Genomic DNA, 25,581 nt, shown 5'->3' on the forward strand with positions numbered 1-25,581 from the left:
TACATGCATTCCAATCTTTCTAAGCTGTATGGGGGTGGGGGATGGGGATTCTCATACACATTTATTTAGAGACAGAGGAATGAACTAAACAAATGTGCCTTCAACCCCTGAATCTGCAAAATAATAAACATTTCCTGTTGACTAAGCTATAGTAATGCCAGGTCCTTCTATAACTCACTCCCATATTCTCTAGAGCCCCCTTTCTAAGATAATAAATATTCTGGTATTCATTAAATGCTGTGTTGATGAAAGTAATTACTCTATGTGCTCAAGCAGAAGTTGACATGAGTTTGAATTCTACCTCTGCCAACCTTTAAAAACCTTGTGTAAATAATTTATACTTTCTGAAGTAACCATCTGCATTAGAAATATAATGCTAACCCTTGGCATAATATCTGGCACATGGAAGGTACTCCCCAAAATAAGAACTACTAAAACTCCTACTTACCAATGAAATGCTGTCCTCTTTTGGGATTTTTTCCCTTCCTTTCCTAGCAATTTAAAGAACCACATCAGGTATAATCCTTCAAAGCTTTGTTTCACTGCTAGGTAACAGGTAGTGAATAAAAGCAGCTTCTACTAGGTTAAATTCTAGATTCCAGCTTACAAGTTAAATTTAAAGTAAAAGTACAAAACCTCTGTCAAGCAAAGCTTTGGGACGTTCTTGTTTGAAAACTCAAAATCTGCTGTCCCATGGGAAGCAGATTTGGCTTACCTGATAGAGTGCCTGCCTACCACATGGGAGGTTCTGGGTTCAAACCCAGGTGTGGTGAGCTGGCCCATGCGCAGTGCTGATGCACGCAAGGAGTGCTGTGCCATGCAGGGGTGTCCCCCGTGTAGGGGAGCTCCATGCCCAAGGAGTACACCCCATATGGAGAGCCGTCCCATGTGAAAAAAGTGCAGCCTGCCCAGGAGTGGCGCCGCACACACGGAGGGCTGATGCAGCAAGATGACGCAACAAAAAAGGGACAGATTCCTGGTGCTCCTGACAAGAATACAAGTGAACACAGAAGAACACACAGCAAATGAACACAGAGAGCAGACAACTGGGGGGGGGGGAGGGGAAGAGATAGAAATAAAAAGAAATAAATCTTAAAAAAAAATCTGCTGTCCTTTATAAGTAAATCCTGTCTGTGATAACTGTTCACAATATGTCACTGTAATGATTACTTTCACGTGTCAACTGGTCTAAGTAATGATCTCCAATTGATTGGCCAAGCAAGCAATGGCCTGGTTGTTACTGTGAGGGCATTTCATGGATTTAAATATTAGTCAGTTGATTGCATCTATCACTGATTACATCTACAATCAACAAAAGGGATTGCCTTCAGCAATGAGAGAAGTCTCATCCAATCAGTTGAAGGTTTTAAAGAAAGAACTGATGATTTCAGCAGTCTGAGAGAAGAATTTCCATCTCTACTTCAGCCATCCAGCTTCTCCTGGGGAATTCATCCATACTCTCAACAGAGTTCCCAATCTACCGCCTGCCCTATGGAAATCAGATTTGCCAATTCCTATAATAAATCTCACTATATAAATTATATATATCCTGTAGGTTATGTTTTTCTATAGAACCCTAATACCATTACTAATACTGTTTGTCTTGTCCACAAATAAGAATGCAAAATTGCCTTCAAATTAAGAGAAAGCAGGATTTTAAAAAAGAGAGAGAGATAGTTTAAGAGATGAGAAAAATTTTACAAGCCCCTACTTGGTCTAAAAGAAAAATCACCCAAGGCATTAACTAACAGGATAAGATGCCAGCATTGTTGCAGGCTTAAAGTGATCCACTTTCACTAGAGCTCTTGGTAGCAAGGCCCTCATTGAAAATGCAAAGTCCCCAGCTGGGGGTAAGAAGAACAGAAAGTGTTAAGATGCTCAGATCTGGAGTGCCAAAACCAATGGTCTCTGCATTCCAGAAAAGTCTCCTCCCTCCCCCGCCCCACCACTTGCTCCCATTATTCTCTGCTCAGGCTTCCAGGGAGCAGGTCCCTCCCAGCGCCACTATCCAGTGTCAGGGAGACTTGGGAAGCACCCCAGGAACTGCTGAGAAATACACAAAGGCTCCCTTCCACAAAGGGTTTTTTCACAGTGGCAGCCGTGTCTATTAAATACGTCCCCTTCATATGCGTAAACTTCTGTAAGGAGATTATGAGGACCATGAGCTCACTAAATCAGCCCCACAAAATGTGTTTAAACCCACTGCAGGGAGGAGAAAAGGTGTGTGTGGTGGGGAGGGGGTGCGCTTAGAATTAGTGGCAGGGAATCTTCCTGCTCCTTGGCAATTCCCAGGAGAAAAGAAGGTATAGCCAAAACTGTGAGATTGGTGTTGTTCTCATATTGCCCAACTCTGGGCCCCCATATATTAAAAATATTCCTACCTACCTAGAAGTCACAAGCTGAGAAGAAAACCTAAGAGGCACAATAATTCCCTATACAAGTGTAGGCACTTTTCAAACTGCTTCTCAAATCTTTGGAAGCAGGAAATACAAAATGTGATAAAAGCACTTATACAAAACTTATGATAAAATTTCTCAGAATTTTTAACAGTACAAGGGAGTTACACAACTATATATGTTATTAAACTACCCATGGGTCATCATTGGCTTAATGAATGATTAAGCTTTTCACCTCATTATTGCTTCATGATTGCTCCCTCCTGGAGGGGAACAAAACAATTACACAAAGAGTAAGTCAAGTCCGTCATAGTAATAAATGGAACGTCCTTTTATTTACCTAGAAATCTAAAAGGCAAAACAAGAAAACTTTCATTCAAGAAGTATTTCTGGGAAACGGACTTTGGCCCAGGGGTTAGGGCGTCCGTCTACCACATGGGAGGTCCGCAGTTCAAGCCCCGGGCCTCCTTGACCCGTGTGGAGCTGGCCCATGCGCAGTGCTGATGCGCGCAAGGAGTGCCGTGCCACACAGGGGTGTCCCCCGCGTAGGGGAGCCCCACGCGCAAGGAGTGCGCCCGTGAGGAAAGCCACCCAGCGCGAAGGAGGGAGCAGCCTGCCCAGGAATGGCGCCGCCCACACTTCCCGTGCCGCTGATGACAACAGAAGCGGACAAAGAAACAAGACGCAGCAAAAAGACACAGAAAACAGACAACCGGGGGAGGGGAGGGGAATTAAATAAATAAAAATAAATCTTTAAAAAAAAAAAAAAAAGAAATATTTCTGAGTTCTTATAACAAAACGTGTAAATTAGTTTATAGTTTACAAAGAGATTTTAGAAGCATCTTATTTGTAATAACAGGTCTGTGAAGTAGATATTATTTATCACATATTAAGGGTCAGGAAAGAGGCTCAGAGATTAAGGTTTATAGTGACGGTGACCTAGATCTTTGCTTTAAAAGTCATTAACCTGGGTGCATCTTACTCCTCAGCACGCATGCCTTGGACCACATACTTTTCTTGTTTTCTTGTTTCTTAATAAACTCTTTACTCCCTTGACTAAAATAGAAATAAAATAAATACAAAAAAACAAAAAAAATCATTTATTTGTACTTATGGAGGTGTTTTAGTTTGCTCTATGCTTCCACAGCAACATACAGAAATGGGTTGGTTTTTACAATGAGTATTTATTAAGTTATAAATTTCGAAGCCCATGTGGCTCAGTGGTTGAGTGCCAGCTTCCCATCTACAAGGTTCTGGATTCAATCCCAGAGCCCAGTACCTCGAAAAAAAGAAAGTTATAAGTTTATAGTTCCAAGGCAGAGAAAAATGTCCAAATCAAGGCATCAGGTGAAGAAGCCATTTCCCTGAAGGTTGGCTACAGGTGATCCTGGACTGCTGCCACATGGCAGGGCTCTATGCCTTCTCCGCTGGTCCCTGCCCTTTCCTCCAAGCCGTGCTGCTTTCGGCTTCTTGTTCCCGGTGGTATTCTCCTGTCTCTGAGCCTTCTTACATTATCTGTGTCTTTTTATTCCACCGTTTAGAAAGCATTCCAGTAAGAGGATTAAGAACCATGCTGGGCTATGCCTACTGGAACAATCTAATCAAATAGCCCTTAATTGAGCTTCACAATAGATTCAATTTAAGAACATAATTTTCTTGTTTCCACAAATGACTAAAACCAACACATGAGAGCTTTCCCTTGTCCTGGGCACTGTACAGGGTATACTGGGGATAATTTCTATCCCTAAATATCTCACAATGACAAGTACAGAGTTCTAAGGGATCACAGAGGAGCAGTACCTAACCCAAACTCAGATGTAAGAATGCAGGCAATTTTTCAGAGAAGATAATCTCAGAGCTGAGTCCCCAAGCATAAATTCAGTACTGTCTTGACACCACAATATCTCCCATGACAGTATTAAATTAGGGTAACAAAAAAAGTGAACCTGATGATAGTGTTTGTTCCAGATAACAAATAACTGAACTATATACCCAGAAAGTTCCACTGGTAGCACTGTCTTTTAAACTTATAATTAACACTAAAATAAGATACCTAATAAATAAAGTGTCAACACAGTGCTGCTAGGCATATAGTAGGTGCTCAATAAAAGGCAGCTCTTGTTCATGGGAGCTTATGAACAAGGAGTACTTCTAAGAAGGGATGTAATGAATAGAAAAACTTATTCCTGGGAGATTGGCCTGGAAAGATCTGGAGCCAAAGTCCATTCAATGTTGTCTAACAGCATTAAATAGACACATGGATTTGGGCTGGGAAAGGTAATGTGGATGCCAGACAGAAATGACAGAACCCAAATCTGTGTTATCAGAATGAAGGCTATTCTTCCCTATAGCTCCTCAAATTAAAAAAATACCCTTATCCCTCAAGCAACAAAGAGTTCCAAAGACCTTTCATTAAAGTAAAAATATCCAAAAAATGTAGGCTATTTATAGATTATCTTCATCTTTCTTTTTCCCATATGAATAATACTACCCAGATGAAAAAAATATTTTTTTTCTTCACCTTTCAACTGCTAAAAACAATTACCATGTTTTAAAATTCATAGAGAAATATTTAGGGGAGTTCCAGACTTTAAACCATGTTTGGTCAAGAAAGAAAACTATGGAAAATTCTTTTCAGAAGAGTCTGTGATTTCAACAGCGTCTCACTGTTAATTATTAAAAAAAAAAAAAAAGGTGTGAATTCTTGAAGAAAGATAACTACTTTGAGTTACTGCATAGAGAACCATGGCATTCATGGACTGAATATTTACAGTCCTGACAATTTGAGGGTAACCCTGCCCTAAGCCCTAAAATAAGGTGACAAACTTAAGGAATTATTAATACTGCAATTTATATCATAGTGGTCTCTACTGACTATAAGACAGGTTTATTCTTTTTTTAAAGTTAATTAAGCAAAATTTCTTCTAGATATCATCTTTTAATTTTTTTACATAGGAACTCCATAGGGTTCAAAGTTTACTAAAAATTAAGTGGCAGGAGCATCTAGTCCCATATTTTGAAAGAAAAAAGTGTTGTTCTACTCATATATCCCCAGCACCATCAAGTATTTGTGGACCTCTTTGAGAACAAATAGTTATAAGTGAAAAGCAAAATATAACACACTTTAATATGCATTCTTTTATTTTATTTGGTCTTTACCACAATCCTGAGGTAGATACTACTACCCCCATTTCACAGATAAAGCAATTGAAGCTCAGAGCTCTGAGCCACCAAATCACTTGGCCTTTGTATAACTACTTTTTAATCGCTCTTAAAAGGCAGAATATTTTTTAAACTCCCTGGAGAACAGTTAGCAAAGCACCGCTCCTCCCACAAAGTGCATTTCCTCCTATAAGATGTTGAAGGGTACACACATCTGAGAAGAAGGGAACTCCTCAGCTTCAGGAGAAAATGCCAGGTTTAAAGCGAGGCTTGTTAGAGAGGAAACCATCACAGATTATTAATTTAGCCTTCTCGCACAGTGCGTGTTTGATATAAATGGCAAGGGTTCGAAGGTCAAAGAGGAAGAAGTATGTGCTTTAATTTCTCCCCCCTAGAGATGCAGGAGTGTTTTCTATTAACAAAAACCCTGTAGCCAACAAATCCTAGGCTTGGATCAAACGGCCATCCAGCTTTTAAGTTATAACATCACAGGAAGGCATTTCAAGAAGAAACCAGGCCCAATCAGACCTGCAGTACCATCAAGAAGGCTGCTTCTGCCCTTTGGGAATTTGAAAAGCATCTTCCTTTTTGCTGAAACTGCTTAAAAACATTCCCAAATAGTTATGCTCAATCTATAAACAGAAACTAAACTGACAAAACTGGGGAGAAGTAATCAGGAGCTGAGGTAGAGCTGCTTGGAACCCAGGGACCTCTTCCTGTGACCAAAGCTATTTGGAACAGACACTTTGGCAACAAGCTGGGTCATGCCTGTTAAATGAGTTAAATAACAATGGCCAACACGGAACCTGCTAGCACATGATGTGGTGCGTAGTAAGTGCTCAATAAACAGTGGCTAAAACTATTATAACATTTCCTTTGCCCCTGTCCTTAACAACAGTGGCGATTTATCCTATTCGTTTCTCATCCTCACACATAGCCAGGACCCTTATACCGGCTCCAAACCTAGAGGTGAGGGGTGTAGCATTAAATTCTAAAAAGCCAGCAGTATCCAATTTCACATGAAGGAAAGGAAGCTAGATATTCTTGCAGACCTTATCACATTTAACCTTTACAGCAACACTGGACATATAACCCCAATTTTTACAGTGAGGACCTAGAGGTGAAGAATAAAGAGGGAGCTTGAAATAAAATCCAAAATTCTATAAATAGGCTTTTGGGGGTTGGCCTGGGAACTGACCTCCTTTTAACCCCCGCTGGGTGAATGTTGTTCCAAACAACAGACTTAGAAATGAGCTTTGGAGGCTAGGCGATAAACTGTAAGCTGGGAACTGCTGGAACTGCTCGCATCCCTTGCCTTTTCCAGGGAAGGCCTCTGTACTACTTTAAAATGGCTTTCAGATTGAAGGACTCACTCGACCTTCAAAAGCACAGCTGTAAAACCTACAAGAAGGTAAGCATTCACTTAGTGACCAGGCAGTACTGGGAGAATGGATCATAGGCTAAGTCTGAAAGCTTGGGTGGAAAAAAGAAAAAGAAATTAAAAACAAAGTTGAGGGTTTACAGGAAACACTCAGAGGAAGAGTAAAGCACTCATTGTTTACAGGCCACTAGTGAGTCTTCTGAAAAATGCCATAATTAAGAAATACAGCTTGGGACAGACTAGCCTGAAAAGATTTAATCCTCTAAACAGGGTCTTCTAGTTGCATCCCTCCAGCAAGTCTTGAGCATGGCATTCGCATAATTCCCCTGAACTGATCCTCATCCCCTGCCTTTCAGCCAGCCTGCTGATCTCCCCCAGTAGAATGCCTGCCCTAGTAGAATGCTCGCTGTTCTATCTTCAGCAACTACAGGAGCGTCTGCCTTGCAGTAGGCATTAAATGAATATATGTTAAATGAAGGAATTACTCCATTAATTAGTTAATTTTACTGATTAGCTTGCTTACACCCAAGAATCCTTTCTAAGGTTTTAGAAGTGTTATATAGTGACGTGACTGCTTTGAAGAAAAGGGCATTTATATAATTCTAATGTGATCATAGAAATAATAAATATTCCAATGTCAGTCTACAGAATGACTAAATTAATCTCATAACTAAGAGAACCAATGTATAAAAGCCAGTTATAATGAAATGGAAGATACCTAAATCCACTGAAAGAGGCAGAATGTGGGTACACTGTGTATTGAAAGAATGAATGGGTGGAGGAACAATAGCAGTTATATGATATGATATATATATAGTGTATATATATATATATATACACACACTAGCAGTTATATGATATGATATGATATATGATAAATGTCCTATCTCTTCATTCAATACAGATGTTTTGGGAAATGGCCTCCACAATATCTTTAATAACATATAAGCACCAGTGCTAAATGAAAACTAAACAAGAAAGTCACTGTGTTAAATGCAAGTCCTATAATAATTCAATTCAAATCAAATAGAAGACAAACTTCTGGGGTATAAACTGAAAAAGGAATTATACTTCACTTCTTTTATGATGTTTTACTGTGTTCACAATGAAATTCCCTATGAAATTAATTCTTGATAATGCTGTGCAAAAATAGATGCTAATTGTCCTAAAAACTGTAAATGTCTTAATAAAAAAATCATTCATTAAAATCCAATAAAAATCTTTTTCATGTCCATTTGAGAAGGTATAAACCATTATTTCATTTGAATAAGTAACTGAACCTAATGCAGGCTATTTAATACCACATTCTAAAGTAACAATTTTCTTCAGAAATCTTCCAAAAGTCATCATGGAACAGACACAGCCATAAAAGGAATTAGAATTGGTAAAAAAACTGAAAAACACAAATTATATAGAAATCTCTGCCACTGGTGCTTAGGAACATTATTCTTTCAATCTACAAAATGTATTATGTTGTGTTAAGATGAATCTGTAGCAATATGTCTAACATGTAAACCCACCAGCCTGGACAATTGCAAACTACAACCACTTCACAAAATGTCAAAAATTTATTTTAATATAAAAAAATATTAAAATGGCCTTCTAAACTAATTTGATTTGGATTCTTCTACTAACCACATAGATTAAGCAGACCCAGATACTTAAACTGACATTAATCATCATATGCTTCTGATATTTAGTATCACTCTTGAGATTAGGCACAGCAGGTACTCAGTAAATACAAATAAAAATTTTTAAAGGGAGAGGAGTCCAACATAACTATGATTTTAGCCAAAATTATTCCCTAGCACTGGAATGGTGACAATAATAATGATAGTGAACATTGAGTATTACCTCCCTGCTGTCTAAACCACTGGATGTAAGCAGTCAGATGTGGGTGGAACCAATCCCATTCCCAGTTCCTGATTGGCATAATCCAATGTAATCCCCCCCTCCTGCGTGCCACTAACCACAGTAAATGGTTCAAAGCAGCACAGCTCAATCAAGGTGAAGCCCAAGGGGTTGGTTGTTCAATGGGTGGGGAAGGGAGGTGCCCTCGTCTGATGCACTCCTGGAAGTCTGGAATCACTGCACTCATTTTACTACAGGCAAAGCCACCTGGGGACACCCAAGGGGTGACCAAGAATAAAAACGTGAGAAAACGGAGTCAGGGCCCTGATCAGACTGTGAAGCTCACACTCTAAATCTTACTGTTATGTAAGCCAACAAACTCCCTTTATCTTTTAAGGCATTTCAGATGGGACGGGTTGTTACCTACAATTGAAAACATCCTAATAGATGTGTCGATGATGGGTGTGCGACACACATATACTGATACCCTTACAACAGCCCAGGGTTGGGGCATTTTTTATTATTTTTCTAGTCATAAAGTGAGAAAACTGAGGTCACAAAGGGAGAAGGGACTTGCCGCAAGTTACACAGCCGGTGAGCCAGGATCCTGACTGTACTCCCCCCAAGCTTGGCATTTCTATTGCAGAGTGCTGCAGTGATCAACCATTTAGCAGCGGGTATCTGTAAATATGAAGATTGCATCTTTTCTACATTGAAATGCCTTATTTTCTTGAGTCCTTATTCCATGGCAGCTGTCCTTTGTTTTTTCAGATCGTGGACTTGGCTCAGTGGGCCTTTGCTGGTGTAAATCAATTTCATCCTTTTTAACTGAGGTAATAGTCATGCCAGCTTCCCCTGAAATAGAAATACCTTCATTACTCTCTAACTGGTTTCCCTACCTCCATCTCCGTCCCCCAAATCCACCCCAAACACCCAGGACAAGTCACACCAGAGGGGTATTTTCAAAGCAAAAGTCAACCACGTCTCACTCATGCTCTAAACCTTCCAAAGGCTTCCCATTTCAGCCAGAAAAAAATTCAAACTCCTTATGTCTGCACAACGATCTTCTCCCTTCTCATCTTCTTCCACTCCCACCCTCCTTCAGTACCTTCTTTCAGCCCCTCAAACTCACCAAGCTCACACCTTCCTCAGAGCCTGGTGCTACCACCCTTCCCCCAGCTCCACCACGGCTCCTGGCTCTCAGCATTCATACCTCAGTTCAAGTATTGGCTCCCAGAAGGGGCCTCCCTTGAATGTCACATTCATCTACTTTATCTCCTTCAGAGACCTTACCAGGATCCAACATAGCTTCATTTTTACATGTTTAATGAGGAACCCCACTTTATAGAAGGTAAATTCCTCAAAGACAGGGACTCCATCTGTTCTGTTCACCACTATTCCCCCAGAACCTACAGCAGTGCTGGAACATGGAGATAAATCAATAGTTACAGAGTGACTGATTAAATTTAAGAATCTACACATGCCACTTAACTTCTGCTTTTAGTGACAACTCAAAATCCACAACTCTCTTTTGCAGGCTTTTATATATCCTGAATTATAATTTATTCCTTCTATATCTGGATGTCATTATTCTTTAAGCAATTAAAGCAAATGTCCTGTGAGAACAGTGTCACTTAAAAAAAAATCAACTTATAATAGTTAAATCTGGCACTCATAAGGAAAATAAAAAGTACATCTGAATATAAGAATTCTCAAATTTCAACAATAAATGGGCACATGGGAACTTCTGGGGATGATGGAAAAGTTACAAAAAACAGTGATGCATAGGGAAGCAGATGTGGCTCAAGTGATAAAGCTCTGGGTTCGATCTCTGGGGCCTCCTGGGAAGAGAAAGTGTGCCTGCGCAGCGAGCCAGTGCCCGCATGGTGAGCACAAGTGCCTGTGTGGTGAGCCAGTGCCTACGCAAGTGAGTCACACAGCAAGATGATGCAACAAAAGAGAGTCAAGGGGAGAGTCATGGTGAAACGCAACAGAAAAAACCAGGATCTGAGGTGGTGCAATTGACGGGGAGCCTCTCTCCACATCAGCAGTCTACAGGATTGAATCCCAGTGAATCCCAGAGGGGAGAAAATGAGAAGAGAAGACAATACGGACAACAAAAACAGCAGGGTAGGAGGAGGAGAAGGGGGGAAAATAAATGAATAAGCATTTATTTTAAAAAGCATTTATAAAAAAAAATAGTTGATGGGTGATAGTTGCACACTCTTCAAATCTAATAGAAATCATTAAATTGTTAGGAAAAAAATCAAGAAATCAAACAATCCAATTAAAACATGAGCAAAGATTTTGAATAAACATTTTTTAAATAAAATTTTATTGAAGTATATCATTCATAGATGAACATAAACAATGTATAGTAAAACTTGTAAACTTGTTTTTTAAAGATTTATTTATTTACCCCCCACCCTTGCCACTTGCTTGCTGTCTGCTCTCTGTGTTCATTTGCTGCGCATTCTTCTGTGTCTGCTTGTCTCCCTTTGTTGTGTCACCTTGCGGCACCAGCTCTCCTTGGGCATGGGCCGTCAGCTCTCCGCAGGTGCCAGCCATCAGCTCTCTGTGGGCACGGGCCATCAGCTCCCGGTGGGCACGGCCAGCTTGCCTTCACAAGGAGGCCCTGGGATGCAAATCCAGGGCCTCCCATATGGTAGACAGGAGCCCAATCGTTTGAGCCACATCCGCTTCCCCTTGTAAACTTTTTTTAAACAAACATGTATATCATCATATGGGGTTCCCATATATCACCCCACCACCAGCACCTTGCATCGCTGTGACACATTTGTTACAAATTATGAAAGAACATCCTCAAAACATTATTAAACTATAACCTATATCTTATATTTGGTGTATTTTGCCCCCAAACCACCTGATTATTAACACCCTGTATTGGTATTATATATTAGTTACAGCTCATGAGAAAACATTTGTCATATTTGTCCTGTTAACCACAGTCCATCTTCTGCCTCTGGATTCCCTGGGTTATACAGTCCCACGTTTTATAAAATCCATTCAAAGTATATACTCAGTGGCTGTCATTTTCATCAGAGTTGTGCTGTTATCACCTTAGTCAATTTTAGAATGTTTTCATTATTCCAAAAGGAAAAATCCCATATCTCCCTATACCTCCCTATAGTTGTGTCTCTTAGAATTGATATAATTTCTTGTCACTGTGGCAAAAATATTACAATATTACTGTTAAGTATCGTCCATAAGTTACATTAGTTATAATTTTCCCATGTATCACCATTTCTTAACACTTTGTAAAAGAAAAACATTCTTATATTTATACTATTAACCACAATCTTCATCCATGACTGAAATCACTTTTATACACACCCTAGATTATTCTCTAGTTTCCTTTCAATTAACATTTATGCCCACAGACTAGCCCTTTCAGCCACAATCTCATTTATAAATGAGCAGTGTTAGTTATACTAAATAAAATGTGTTACCACCAACTCTATTCATTTACACATTTTTACAATAAATCTTATTAAAAATTCTACATACACAGCATCAGCTCCCATTCTCAAGCCCCATTCTACTTCCTAGTAACCTATACTCTAGAGTTTACCTCCATAAGTTCATTCATCATATTTAGTTCATATTAGTGAGACCATAAATATTTGCCCTTGTGTCTGGCTTATTTCACAGAACATAATATCCTCAAGGTTCATCCATGTTGCCATATGCATCCTGATTTCATTTCTTCTTATAGCTTAAGAGTATTCCATTGTATGTATATAGCATATTTTGTTTAGCCATTCATCAGTTGATTCCATATTTTAGCAATTGTGAATAATGCTGCTATGAACATGATGTGCAAATGTTAGTTCATGTCCTTGCTTTCAGTTCTTTTGAATATATTCCTAATAACAAAATGCTGGATCCTATGGCAGTTCTATATTCAGCTTCTTGAGGTACTACCAAACTGTCTTCCACTCTACATTCCTACAGTGAGGGAGTGTTCCTATTTCTCCACATCCTCTCCAGCACTTGTGATTTTCTGGTGTTATTTATGATGGCCATTCTGTAAGCTGTGAAATAGTATCTCATTGTAGTTTTGATCTGCATTTCCCTAATTGATAGCAAAGTTGAACCTTTTTTATGTGCTATTTGTATCCTCTTTGGAGAAATGTCTGTTCAAGTCTTTTGCCCATTTTTAATTGGGTTGCTTGTCTTTTTATCATTGAGTTGTATGACTCGTTATACAACATGACTCTTAATATCAAACCCTTTTCAAATAGGTGGTTTCCAAATATTTTCTCCCATTGTAGGCCAACTTTTTACTTTCTTGACAAAGTATTTTGAGGAACAAATGTGTTTAATTTTGAGGAAGTCCCATTTATCTATTTTTCCTTTCGTTTCTCATGCTTTTGGGGTAAGGTTTAAGAAACTACCACCTAACACACGATCTTGAAGATGTTTCCCTATATTTTCTTCTAGAATTTTTATGGTCATTTGAATTTACACTCTCTATCCCCAAGGTTTCAACTGTAAAACACCCATAACAAATGCGATTGGTTCACAATCAGCATACAGTCTAGTCCACCCAAAACTAGGGGGGCAAATGCCTTACTTCACATGAGGGTCACTGAAGCCAATTTAGGTCAAATAGGTCAAGACTGTCAAAAATCTCAGTTCTCTAGGCTTTTTCTGAAACCCCTAGGGTAACCCTGTGATCAACATCCCTCTAGGTAGGGAGCAGAACAAGCAGTAAAGAGAAAAACAGTCAACTGGCTTCTGCAAAGGCCAAGGGCAGTTTTCTCTTCTCTGGGCTACAGGGGAGGGACTGGCAATCAATGAAAACAGATGGAATTAGGGCAAAGGAGCCCAGTATACAAAACAGAAAGCTTAGGGAGCAGCCCATGTGGACAAAATTGTCCCAAGAAATCTCAAGTAAATAGGAAACTGATTGAGGAAGAATAAAAAACTCTGCAGAGATCTTTCTACACCTCTAATTTCTCATAGGCAAATGTGATGATCACTAAACAATTTTAAGTATGTTTAACTATATACACACATATACATATATACAGATGTGGATATATATATATACGCATACCTATATGTATGTGCACGTGTATACTGTATATCTCACAACTATTAAGGTCATAGAAATAACTTCAGCCCATTAAAAGTGTACTTTTATATCAGAGAGATAATATACTTCCATATTTATTCTTTAAATATCCTTTCAAGGTTACACATAGCATAGTAACTGCCAAGCCTTTATGGCTTGCCTGGTGATTTTTTTCCCCTGTGTGGAAAACTCATCTTATTTTCAAGTGACATGGATACATGAAGACTATTTTAAACTGGGTTAATTATTTTATATATAGAGTTGGGGCAGGCTGATGAATCTGTACATCAGTGTATTTATGGATCATCAACTTCAGCCATTCCTCTTTTGAATTGTTTTGTTTGTGTTTTGTTTTTTTAAGAAAGTGAAGAAAAAAAGTTGGCCATTATATATTAGACTGTTTGTGTTGTTTCCTTCACATTCGCCTTATCAGCTCTGCCACAGCTGAAGAGATTCCAAATTGCTTTATGACACACTTGGATTTTCTCCTGCTAATAATTCCTCCTTCCTGCCCATGACTGGCAGGCTTCTTCCACACTGCAGCAACGTGGGACAGCTAATTATCTACCAATCCACCTTGCTATTCCACACTTGGCAACTTTTATCTGCACAGGACAGCTGCACTCCCTGCATTTGAAGTAAAATGTCAGTCTCTGCTAATGCAACAAGACTTACATCACTAATGATGTCTCTACACTTTGAAGAAACAACTCAAAGCCTAATTAAAAATTCAGATTCATTCTTAACGGCTCACGCATTCTCACTGCCCTTCTACCACAGCCTGGAAGTATCTTTCAAAATACTCCAATACAAAAATAAAATTTAACAAAACAATCCGATGGGAATAGAGCAGAGAACTGCTGCAGTCTTGGGCTTTGACTAAGCCTTAAAATGATTGTTATAGTTGGAAGTGAACTAAAACATCACGTACAATAGATAAGATTTTACTCCAGTGCTTCCACCCTACTATTACAATAAAGCACACTATTTCCAGGGAAATATGGACCATAAGCTTACTTTTCAGTTGATCCACTCTGGTATTTAGGTAGTGGAACTTTTCAAACTGTAATGTACTCAGAAATCAACAATCAGAACTCAGACTATATAAATCTGAAGTAGAGAAAAGCTACTTGTGACCTCAGAACAAAGGACAAGGTAAAGAGGCATTCAGATGACATGTATTTTATTTCATTATCAAATCAAACAACCCCTTTCAAAGTGATATTATTGCACTTTTCACCAAAAAATAAATAAAAAATGAAGTAACTTCATATATTAAACAGAAGAGAGAAACAGAACTACTCCCAAAAATTAGAGATAGAACTTCTTCCTTTGGCTTTTAAGTAAACAAACAACAAATATAAAAAAACAAATTGAAGAACTTTGGTTATTTTTTTTTATTAAAAATTACTTTGGTGGCACAAGTTCACAATTATAGATAGCTAATTACCACTTAAATTTGCTCTTTTAAAAAAATATATCTAACCTCATTCTAGTAAACCGCAGAATTTTTTTATTTCTTCAGGGACTCATCGACTTCTAGGAATTTAGAAAACAATTTTTTTTTAAAAAGTCTAGTCAGCTGTTAAATTAGATCATCAGCTTTAAGGTCTCAGCCATAAAATAAGACAAAAAAAAATTTTTTTCCCCAAAAAAGGAATGAATACAATTAAGTAAAGTTTCCTTTACATTTTAAGGCCACCTTCTCTTGGAACAGCGAGGCTCTTAGAGGAGTGTACTGTGAAAAGGCTCAGAAAGCAAGAGTCAGGAGACTAAGACTTGAGTTCTCAATTACTACTATTGCTGCTATGATCTCCAGAGACCCATTTCTCAACTGGACCTGAATTTTCTCATCTGGAAAATGAGGAGCATGGATTCAACTACCTCTGTGGTCCTTCCCAGCTCTCGCGGCACCCAGGGATCTGAGGATCTGGGACATCAGAGAGAAAAGGTCCTGGAGGGCAGGCCTGCCCAAGCTGGATTTGCACAACCCTTCAAGGTGAACCACAGTGGGCAGCCAACCAGCCTGTCCGTGGGCCACACACAGGAAGACCACAAAGCAGCTCCCGACACAGACTGGAGGAGGGAGAGCCTAGAAACGGGGAGGCCCTGGCGGCTGGGTCTGAAACCTCAATCACTTCAGCTGAGTTTTCTAGGGACCACACTCTTTCCAGATTCCTGGTTCCTCTTCGCAGAGCATATTCCCTGGAAATACAAAGGAAAACAGCAGCTACTTCCCAACTCACTGCTACTGCCAGCCCTCCTGAAATAGAGAGGAGAACCTCTGAAGAAGGTAGGCATGCAAAGAGAGAGAAACAGGGCAGGCTATTGAGTCCTAGTATAGTCCTGTCCAAATATTTACCCCAGGCTCTTCAACTGTATAAGACAGTTAGTTCCTTTATTGTTCAAGCCAGTGAGTCAGGTGTTCTGTTACCTGCTACATAACAAGTCTCCGCAGACATGAAGGATCCACAGCCTGAGAATCCTACTTCTCAAGCCTCTTCTTGTGCCCTTTCTGCCTTCTCTTTAACTCTTTAAACTCCCAACCTTACAGTCATTTGTCCATTCTTCGAAGTTGCTAAGTTTTCCCTCACCAAGGAAACTTCTGGAAATGCCACTCTCTGACCAACCTATTATTATTCATTCTACTTCCTCAGGGAGGCATTCCATAATCCTGTCCAGCCCCAAACAGGTTAACATCCTTGATGTACTACCTCTTCACGTCTGGTACCTCCTCTCTAATAATATTTATAAAATCCAAAATTAACCCATGGATATCCTAGGCCTAACATTGTGCCTGGTACAAAATAAACATTTAATAAATATTTCTTCAAGTAATTATGATGACAGGGCGCTCATCTTTCAAGGCAATCCATTTCAGAATTGTCTTAGAAACTTTTTCTTTATATTTAACAGAAATTTCCTGGGAAGCGGATAGGGCATCTGCCTACCACATGGCAGGTCTACGGTTCAAACCCAGGGCCTCCTGACCTGTGTGATAAGCTGGCCCACGTGCAGTGCTGATACGCGCAAGGAGTGCCGTGCCACACAGGGGTGTCCCCCACTTAGGGGAGCCCCACGTGCAAGGAGTGCGCCCTGTGAGGACAGCCGCCCAGTGTGAAAAAAGTGCAGCCTGCCCAGGAGTGGCGCAGCACACACAGACAGCTGACACAGAAAGATGACGCAACAAAAAGAGACACAGATTCTGGATGCCGCTGACAAAAATACAAGTGGGCACAGAGGAACACAGAGTGAATGGACACAGAGAGAAGACAACTGGGTGGGGTGGGGGAAGGGGAGAGAAATAAATCTTTAAAACAAACAAACAAACAGAAATTTCCTTCTTTATAATCTTTACTCGCCAGCACTGGTTTATCTCCTGGAGACCAACAGAATGACATGAATCCAGACAATGCAAATTGGTGGCCTCTGACTCAGTCTAGTATGCAGACAACTTTTGTTTGGCCTACATGGTTTTTTTTTCCAAATCTGAATTTTAAGAATAAAGAGATTTCATATAAAAACCAGATTTCTAGCTTCTCCTAAATTGACCACAGTGGCCCCACTTTGCCACAATCAGAAGATATGAGTAAGGCCTAACCCCCTTCAGCCAGGACCTGTGTCCCCTAGTTGGTTGAAGTCAACCTCACTCCCTGCTCCCCTACATTTGGCCCACTTCACTCATTTTGTCTAACCCCTGTAAACATTAAATTAAGGAATCCCAGGTATACTCCTTTTTTAGCATTTCTTTCTATAATGTCTGGAATCACACAAATGGGTTTAACCTCCCTGACAAGCCTTGGGGTCTCAGAGGGCAGGAACTGAATGCCCCGTATTTCTCCTGCACACTCCCAGCCTCTAAGACAGCATGAATGCACCCCCTGAATAACTGCTGACAGACTGAGCAGAAGACAAGTTTTTATACAGTCCAGTTCTTTCTCATCAATTTTCCCTTCTCTCCCACACATAGTTTTTCTTGTCTTGTCCCTTTCCCACTCCAGCAGAAGGGAGAGAGAACAGGAACAAGCAGAAGATGTGGCATTCACGGTGGTCCACTCCCCCATCAAAGCAGAAGATGTGGCGTTCACCGTGGTCCACTCCGCTGTCAGTCAAATATGTGTGCACAGACTGTGGGAGGCCACTAAGAAAAGGAGAAACCTCAAAGCCTTGTGGGGAAAGCCAGGCATGACAATGAGGACAGGGCAGCATAAGGGATAAAAAAAGGTGTGTGTGTTGGGGTGGCGGGGCAGAGGAGCTTCCCAAAGAAAGAACCTTGGACTTTATATTTGGAAGGCTAAAGAGGAAGTTGCTGGGCAAGGAATTAGCTAATTGTAAAGGTGTGGGGGAGAGGGGAGGCAGGGCACAGCAATGGCTTTTCTCAGGGACATTGTCATAAAAAAATAAGCATATACACTCCAAAATATATATATTTATTTATAAGTTACAGATAATATAAACTCCTATACCAATATATAATGCACATTATAAAACAGACATTAAGATTGCAATAAAAGAACTATATTACAGATGAAATTATGAAATGTCTGGAATTTTCTTCAAAATGATCTGGGAGTGGGGAAGAGCAGGTAGAGGTAGAGAAGAAACGAGCACAACCCCGAACTGATAAGTATTTAAGTGGGTGTGGGTACACGGGAGTTCTTACACTATTTTATTTCTTCATGTTTTTAAAAACCTTTACTATAAATAGCAGCTCTATTATTTCCTTCATATATCCCAAGGATGATCTTGCACATGCTCCAAGGCCTGTGTACCACATTTTGGAAATCCCTGGGACAGAGGACTGAAACCAACGACCACACTGAAATCTGTGGGTTCGGAAATTAGATTTAGGTTTCATTCAGGTTCAGGAGCTACATGGTTGTTGCTTTCCAGACTCTGTGCCCTGACACTCCCATCTTTATATTTATGTTGATTGACTGATCCTAAGCTTGGCCCTGTGCTATACATTTTAAAATATATTTCTCCCATTAATTATATGTGGTATGGATATACTGAAGTCCAGAGAGATTTAACAACATGCTAGAAGTTACACTTAATAATTGGCTGTGTCAAAATTGTTGTCCCTTCATATTTTGAATTTTAATAAATTCTCACAAGTTCAAGCAGATCTAAAATAAATCATACTCCTGGTGAAAGGTAATACCAAAATTCCAGAGTTTTGCAAGGTTCCTCTCTGTTCATCCACTTAAGCTCAAGGAAGGAACTCCTCAAGCATCACCCAGAAATAGCACCAACAAATTCTAAAGTGTGAAACCATCTCCCACCCTTCCCCCAAACTCCTCCAGACTCAAGTAGAATTGGCAAGAAAAGCATAAGCCCAAGTGAGGATGCCAGACAGGCATTAGCATGGAGGAAGTTGAGGAGGCTCTGAGGAGCGCAGGCACAGGCAATCAAAGGTCATTCAACATGCTTTTTCTTGGGCTCTTCCCAACCCAGATTCATCCATCAGTGGTCAATTTTCTTCTATCCCAAACATCCAATTTCAGAAGAGCAAGGCAGCAATTTTTCCACTAATGCTTCTATTTACACAGGGCATGGAATCAAACCACATTATTTGTAAATGAAGGTGATTTTTCCTAAAACATTCCATATTGCATAAGAACATGTTCAAATCAATAAACCATGCCATGCCTGATAAATGATTCAGGGGAAAAAACACAAATCTTTCCTAAACATGACTTCAAATCAATATGCAATTATAATAGAGCCATCAAGATGTTTATGTCCAATAACTACAGAAGCTCTAGGTGGTGACAGGCAAAGAAATGAAAAAAAAAAGAAATGGGAACCATATCAAGTGGCACAATAATCAAAGCCACAGCTCTCCTATTTGGGTGAAAAGATACGCCAGCTATGTTGTCCAGTACCACCAAAGTGAATTAGAAATGTCTGCTGATTAGCTGATTTGGTTACCCTTTATGTTTAAGACTGCTGCTGCTAGCAGGACCAGCATTTGTGTTAGGATGTGTCCCGTGTGCTCCCATAATACCATGTGCCCATCTCTAACCATTGCACTAGTGCACTGCATTGTAATGCCTATATGCCTCTTGCCAGCCCCCTGTATCATCACACCTCTTTTGGGGTCTATCTCCATCATTCATAGAGAGACAAAGGGCCTGGGTCAGACTGACTCACCTTGTATCCCCTGCCTAGTGTAACCTAAGCTGCCTCGTAGAATAAGAGGGCACCCAGAAGTTTGCTGATGTATGCAAAAAAAACGAGCAGATGAATTTAGGGACTGATGTTCTGCTGCATGCAAAGAAGGTCTGCACTGTCACCATCAGCTGCAATTACTATTTACAACATTGCTGTCAGGCAAGACCTCTGCCCCAGCTGAGCCCCTCAGTTCCTGAAGTCACATCTGTCCTGGCTGCTGGCTTTTCTTCGATTTGAGATGAAGCTACAGTTTGGGCTTCTGGTATCTCTTCTGCCCCTACTGGAAGGAACCCCCTTCCAGGCCCCACTCAGCAGCTGTCTGACCAACCTGCTGGTGTGTCTGCCAAGTTCACAGTAAGTATGCCCAGCCTAGCCGATCTGTGTCAGAGCAAACATCAAGGCGGGCACACTGGCCATGTGCCAGGCCCTTGCTGTTAGGAAGCCTGAATTGTCATATAATGTTAAATGGGCCTTATAAGTGCCTAGTGAAATGAATCCCGAGACAGATATGCCTTCCAACAAGCAGGCATTGTTACTTAACTGTGTTACCTATGCAATTGTACCTCCTCTACCAAATTATAAACTCCTTAAGGGGCTATGCTAGAATACTTTTGTGCTCCCTCCCCTACCCCCACACCTGACCAACTAGCAGTGTTCTATGCTCACTAAGCAATTAATAATTACCCATCAATTTCAGAACAACTGCATCCATCAACATTTTTCAGTTCCAGCTTAACAGGTGACTTCACATACACTAGTTCATTAAGTACACAGGGAAAATCTCTAGGAAGAATCATCATCCCCAATTTTACAGATTAAGATCACCCAACTCCTAAGTGGCAAAACTGGAACCCAGGTCTCCAGTCACCCAATGTGGGGTTCCTGATGCTGCTTGATAAAAACCTGATACATGAATTTTAAAAATAAGCAGAAGCAACTCTCCCTGGACACAGCCTCTCACTGTTCCCCAGACAGTAACTTTGATGGCTCTACTCTGCCAGGCCCCCAAGGAGCCAATGATTTAGGTTTCTGACTTTTATATAGATAAAAGTCTATGAGGTCTGCTGGGGGTGTGTGTGTGGGGGGGGCATTCAGCGGCAGCTTTCCCGGGGCACTGACAAAATTAGTTGGCACAAGACATTTAAGGATTTTTTTAAATTGTGCCAACTACTATGAAGGGACAACAACAACAACAAAAATGAGTAGACCGCTTCCATTAGAAAAGCTTTCCAAGAAAACCCTTCAGAGGAACTGCTTTCAGACCGTCTTCTTTATCAACAAGCACAAAAACTGTGTCACAGGTAACTACAGTGCTGAAAGAAGGTCTGGTTTGTATTTTGTAAAATATTATCTCTTGCAAACTCTTGTGAGCATTACGTGCTGCCATTCCAAATGCTGCAAAACAAGAGGCCTATGTTGAGGGATAATTTGCAGTTTCTCAAAATAAAAAATTTGCCCTTGGAGAACTTCAGCAGCAGAAGCAGTTTAAAAGTTTGAAAATGGACGTGCAACATATAAACTAGCCTACAGAAAGTTTCCTATAACATGAAGTACTGTCCTTTAAGGGCTGTACTGTACTCCAAATGACAAGGTCAAATGAAAGTAGTCAATCCTTTAAGCAGGAGGCCATTCCTTTTTGCACAAAGAACCCTCCCTTATGCCCCAAATCTGTATATGGAAATCGAACCTGGCTTACCTTCAATTCTGCATGAGGCTACCTCTGAACAGATTCGCGCCACATCTGTAAAATCCACAACTGCACAAGGGCAAACCACATAATCTGCAATTTAGGTAACTAAACCCACATAATTTCAGACTCAATGAACAAATCCCAAAGGTTTACAGAAGAAAATGTGAGGCTCACTGTCTTTGTTCTAAAGACCAAACATCTAACCTGCATTAAATTTTCTTTTACAAGTATTTCCCCAAAATGCTGTCAGTCTAACTAACTTAAAGAGACTCTTTTCCCAATTTTCCCAGATGGAGGCAAGTGGCAGATCAATGTACAGCTCAAGAAGAGGATTTTAAATACAGTATGTGCTTCCCCTTTCAAAAAAGGAGAGAAGCCACTTTACATTTTGCTGACAAAACCCTGTCCGCAGGAGGCCAATTTCCACAATGAGATTGCCAAGGTGTTAGAAAGAGGCCAGTTGGGAGGAGATAAAGGGCCATTTGGGCACAAACCCCCCACTGACCAGAGCTTTTTTCTAAAGTGTCTTCTTTTCAACAGGGAAGCCTTTTAAAACTACATTTGCTTTGGATCCCTACCTGAATGACAATGTGTTGGGATCCGATTTCACCTTTTGTCGAAGATGGGTGAGAAACAGTAAAACTGCTGTCAGCATCTTAGGAAAAGCAAATCCTTAGTTTACAAGGGAAAGGGGGCGGGTGTCGGCGGGTCACAACCTAAGATCCAGGTTCAACCCTGCTGATGGGGTAAAGGGAACACATTCCTACGAATCCTACAAGGACGGTCTTTAACTGTAACATATTAAATCTCCTTTATAAAAAGAGGTGCCACAATGCAAAAGAACTCAAAACAAAAACAAAAACAAAACAAAAAAACCCCACCAGTTTTATTTGTGCTCTGAATTGAAATAGTCAACATGGGGGGGAAGGGAGGGATTCTAGTCTTATCCTAACATTTTAGTTCCATCTCCTCTAAAAGTCACTTCCCTCCCAAGAACTGTCAGCAATGATCAGAAATCAGAAAATACACATGGAAAAAAATTATAGCTGAATCTGAACCTGAAAGATCCCCATAGAATGGGATTGTTAACTGATGCATCTTACTTAAAAAGCTTATCTATTATTATGTAAATGCGTACAATCCGATTATTGCACTTCAGGGCCCAGGGTCTGCAAATAAATGTAAAAGTACCTTTCAAGCGAACCATCCACTCCTCAACCTCATCTCACCCTTAAGAAAAAATCCAATGGTCTTTCACTACAGTGAAAAAGGTCTGGGGAACCAGTTTTAGGAAAAGTATCATCTTGGAAGGGGCCTTTGGGGGTAGGGGTGGTATGAAAATTTCGTCGGCCACCGGAATCCCAAAGTGACTCAAAACACCTCTCCCGGTGGGAGGTGGTAGGGGTGGTCACAGGAGGAAGGGAAATCAGAAACCTATTCCAAGAACACATCCCTGGAAACTTCGCTTTTTCGAAGACCGTATTCATCACCATTATAGTTGTTAGACTGCACAAGTGAACGTTATTTTATGTAAGAATGATCTGGCACAGATTTCAGAGTCGGAATGCCATCACAACCTCTCCTAATCTAGTGGGCCTTTCTGGCCAAATAGATTAAAATAACGGCGGGGCAGACTCTCCAGGTGGCTGCTGTTAGCAATTTTTACTACCGTTGGTTATTAGTACCTTCTTCAGGATTCCTTATTTGCCATGGGCAATTTTTCTGTAAGCCCCACTTCCTTTCCTGGGGAGGCCGGACATGGTGAACAACCTGGAGAAATGGGAACCTTATTCACTTTGCTCCCTTCTCCCTCCAAAAAAGCACACACAGAACAGAAATCACACAGCGGACAGCGCACAACCGAAAGCGGCAACGGCAGAAAGCAACGAAAAACATCCCACACACAGGACGAGAGTCCGGAATCTACCAGGAATCCACCAGGCCAGCCCCTCCCCCAATCCGCCCAGCGGGGACCGCGATCGCAGAGCCCACTCCCAGGACCGCTCTCCTCCGGGATCCACGGCGGCCGCGGAGCAGTTGTGCACGCTGTGGTGCCTTCTCTCCCCCGCGCCCACCGGTGCGCCTTGGTAGTGGGGGCCTCCGTTAATCTTCCGAGCCTGGAGGGGTCTACTGCCCCGGGATGGATACACAAAGAGGAAAGGCGGGTTTGCAGAGGTGTGGGGTGAAATGTCCGCTGGGGAATGTGTGCAAATTAAGGAAGGAGCTACAAGGAAACCGGAGAATCCTCACCCAGATAAAGAAGCGGGTGCTTACACCAGGACTATGCAGGGGGAAAAGTGGGCACCGCGCAAAGGACTCTGCAGAGGAGAATGTGAGGGGTCTATGAGTGCATGGAAGAGTGCATGGAGTTCATGTGTAGTCAGGGAGATCTCTGCAGAGGACAGAGAGGATCGGGTAGAAAAGGGAGTTTTGCATACGAGAGGGGTGGATGCACCGTCAAGGGGACCAGTGTTGGGAACCAGACAGACTTCTGGGCAGAGGAGAAACTCGGGATTCCTGGCAAGTTCCGAGCCGCGAAAGGGGCCACTTACCTGCATGGTAACGACCCCCAGTTCCTCGACCGCCAGCCTACGCATCTGACTCGCCAGCACTTGCGCCTCATCTAGGATGGAGAAGTCGGCGTCGGCCACGGCACCCAGGAGCCAGCACACTACCAGGCAGAGCAGCCAGAGGGGCGCTCGTCGCGCCCCGGCCCCAGCCCCGGCTTGGCCGGGCCAGCTCCGGCAGCGGCCGGCCAAGGCGGCCGCCCCCGCTGTCTCCTCTTCCTCCGGCTCGCGGGTCATGCTGCCTGCCGCTGCTCCCCGCGGACGAGCTCCAGGAGCCGGGAAGCGAGAAAGAAGCAACCGGAGGTGCGCCCAGGGCCCGCTCGGCGCACCCCGCAAAACTTTCTTCCTCTTCTGCCGACTCCTCTCCGCGCCGCCGCAGCGGCTCCCAAACTTAGGGGGCGCCCGGCTACCACGCGGGAGCGCGGGCGGCCACCATCGCCGAGCTCCGGGGGCGGGCGGGAGAGGAAGCGGCCGCCGAGTGGCCCGAGGGACCCCGGCGCCCCGCCGGGTCCCCGCCGCGCCGCGGGCGTCTCCGAGAGCCGCGGCACCCGCAGCCTGGGGTGTGCGGGTCGCTGGCTCGCGCCGCCGGCAGTCGGGGCCGCGAGCAGTGGGGCTTTCACTTCCCCGGGTCCGGGCGCAGCCAGGCGGCGTTGGCGGCGGCGAGGGCGGGCTGCAGCGCCGGGGGGAGGAGGAGTGGCGACCGGGCTGCGAGGCTGGAGCAGTCACCCGAGCGTGGACGGAGAGGGGGTGGTTTGAAAAAAAAAAACTGAAAGAAAGAAAGGTGGGGGAAAGGGAGGTGTCTAGTGCCACCACGCTGCGCTCGGGCTCCGTGCACTTCCCTGCTCTACCGCCGCCGCCGCTGCCACGGCTGCGGTGATTTATGTAACAAGGGATAGAGGCGGGGAAATTCCCCCAGCCGCCCCTCCTTTCTTTCCCTCGCTCCCGCCTCAGAAGCTCCCCACTTCCCCGCCCCACTAGAAGCCCAGGGGTAGGAGACCAGTCGCTCCTCTCCAGACGAGTGAAAGGGGGGCGTCATTTGCACCCTTCCCGCTATGGGTGACAGCGACCTCCGCTCTCACCTCCTCCGCCCACGCGGAGGACTCCGGGGTCCCAGGTGTTTAAGGTTCCACCCATCGAAAGTCCCTTTAAGTTCTGGGGTGTTGGCTTTCTGCGTGATAGAGATTTGGAAGGAGGGGGCCGCCTTTTGTGCGTGCACTCCCTGTCTTAGATGTTAATAATATCTAGCGCCCATTCCA

At 42.3% G+C, this 25,581-nt stretch overlaps 1 protein-coding gene across 1 annotated transcript in view; it reads right to left on the bottom strand.

The window, feature by feature from the left end:
* Positions 1-25,189, bottom strand: part of CACHD1 (cache domain containing 1) — a 222,622-nt gene extending 197,433 nt beyond the window's left edge. The window contains exon 1 of the mRNA XM_004483667.5: positions 24,311-25,189. Coding sequence (XP_004483724.1) covers positions 24,311-24,562 — 252 coding nt within the window. The 5' untranslated portion in view covers positions 24,563-25,189. The remainder of the gene's footprint in view (positions 1-24,310) is intronic.
* Positions 25,190-25,581: the final 392 nt, after the last annotated feature.

This window comes from Dasypus novemcinctus, chromosome 9 (assembly GCF_030445035.2).
Source record: "Dasypus novemcinctus isolate mDasNov1 chromosome 9, mDasNov1.1.hap2, whole genome shotgun sequence".
Taxonomy (NCBI): Eukaryota; Metazoa; Chordata; class Mammalia; order Cingulata; family Dasypodidae; genus Dasypus; species Dasypus novemcinctus.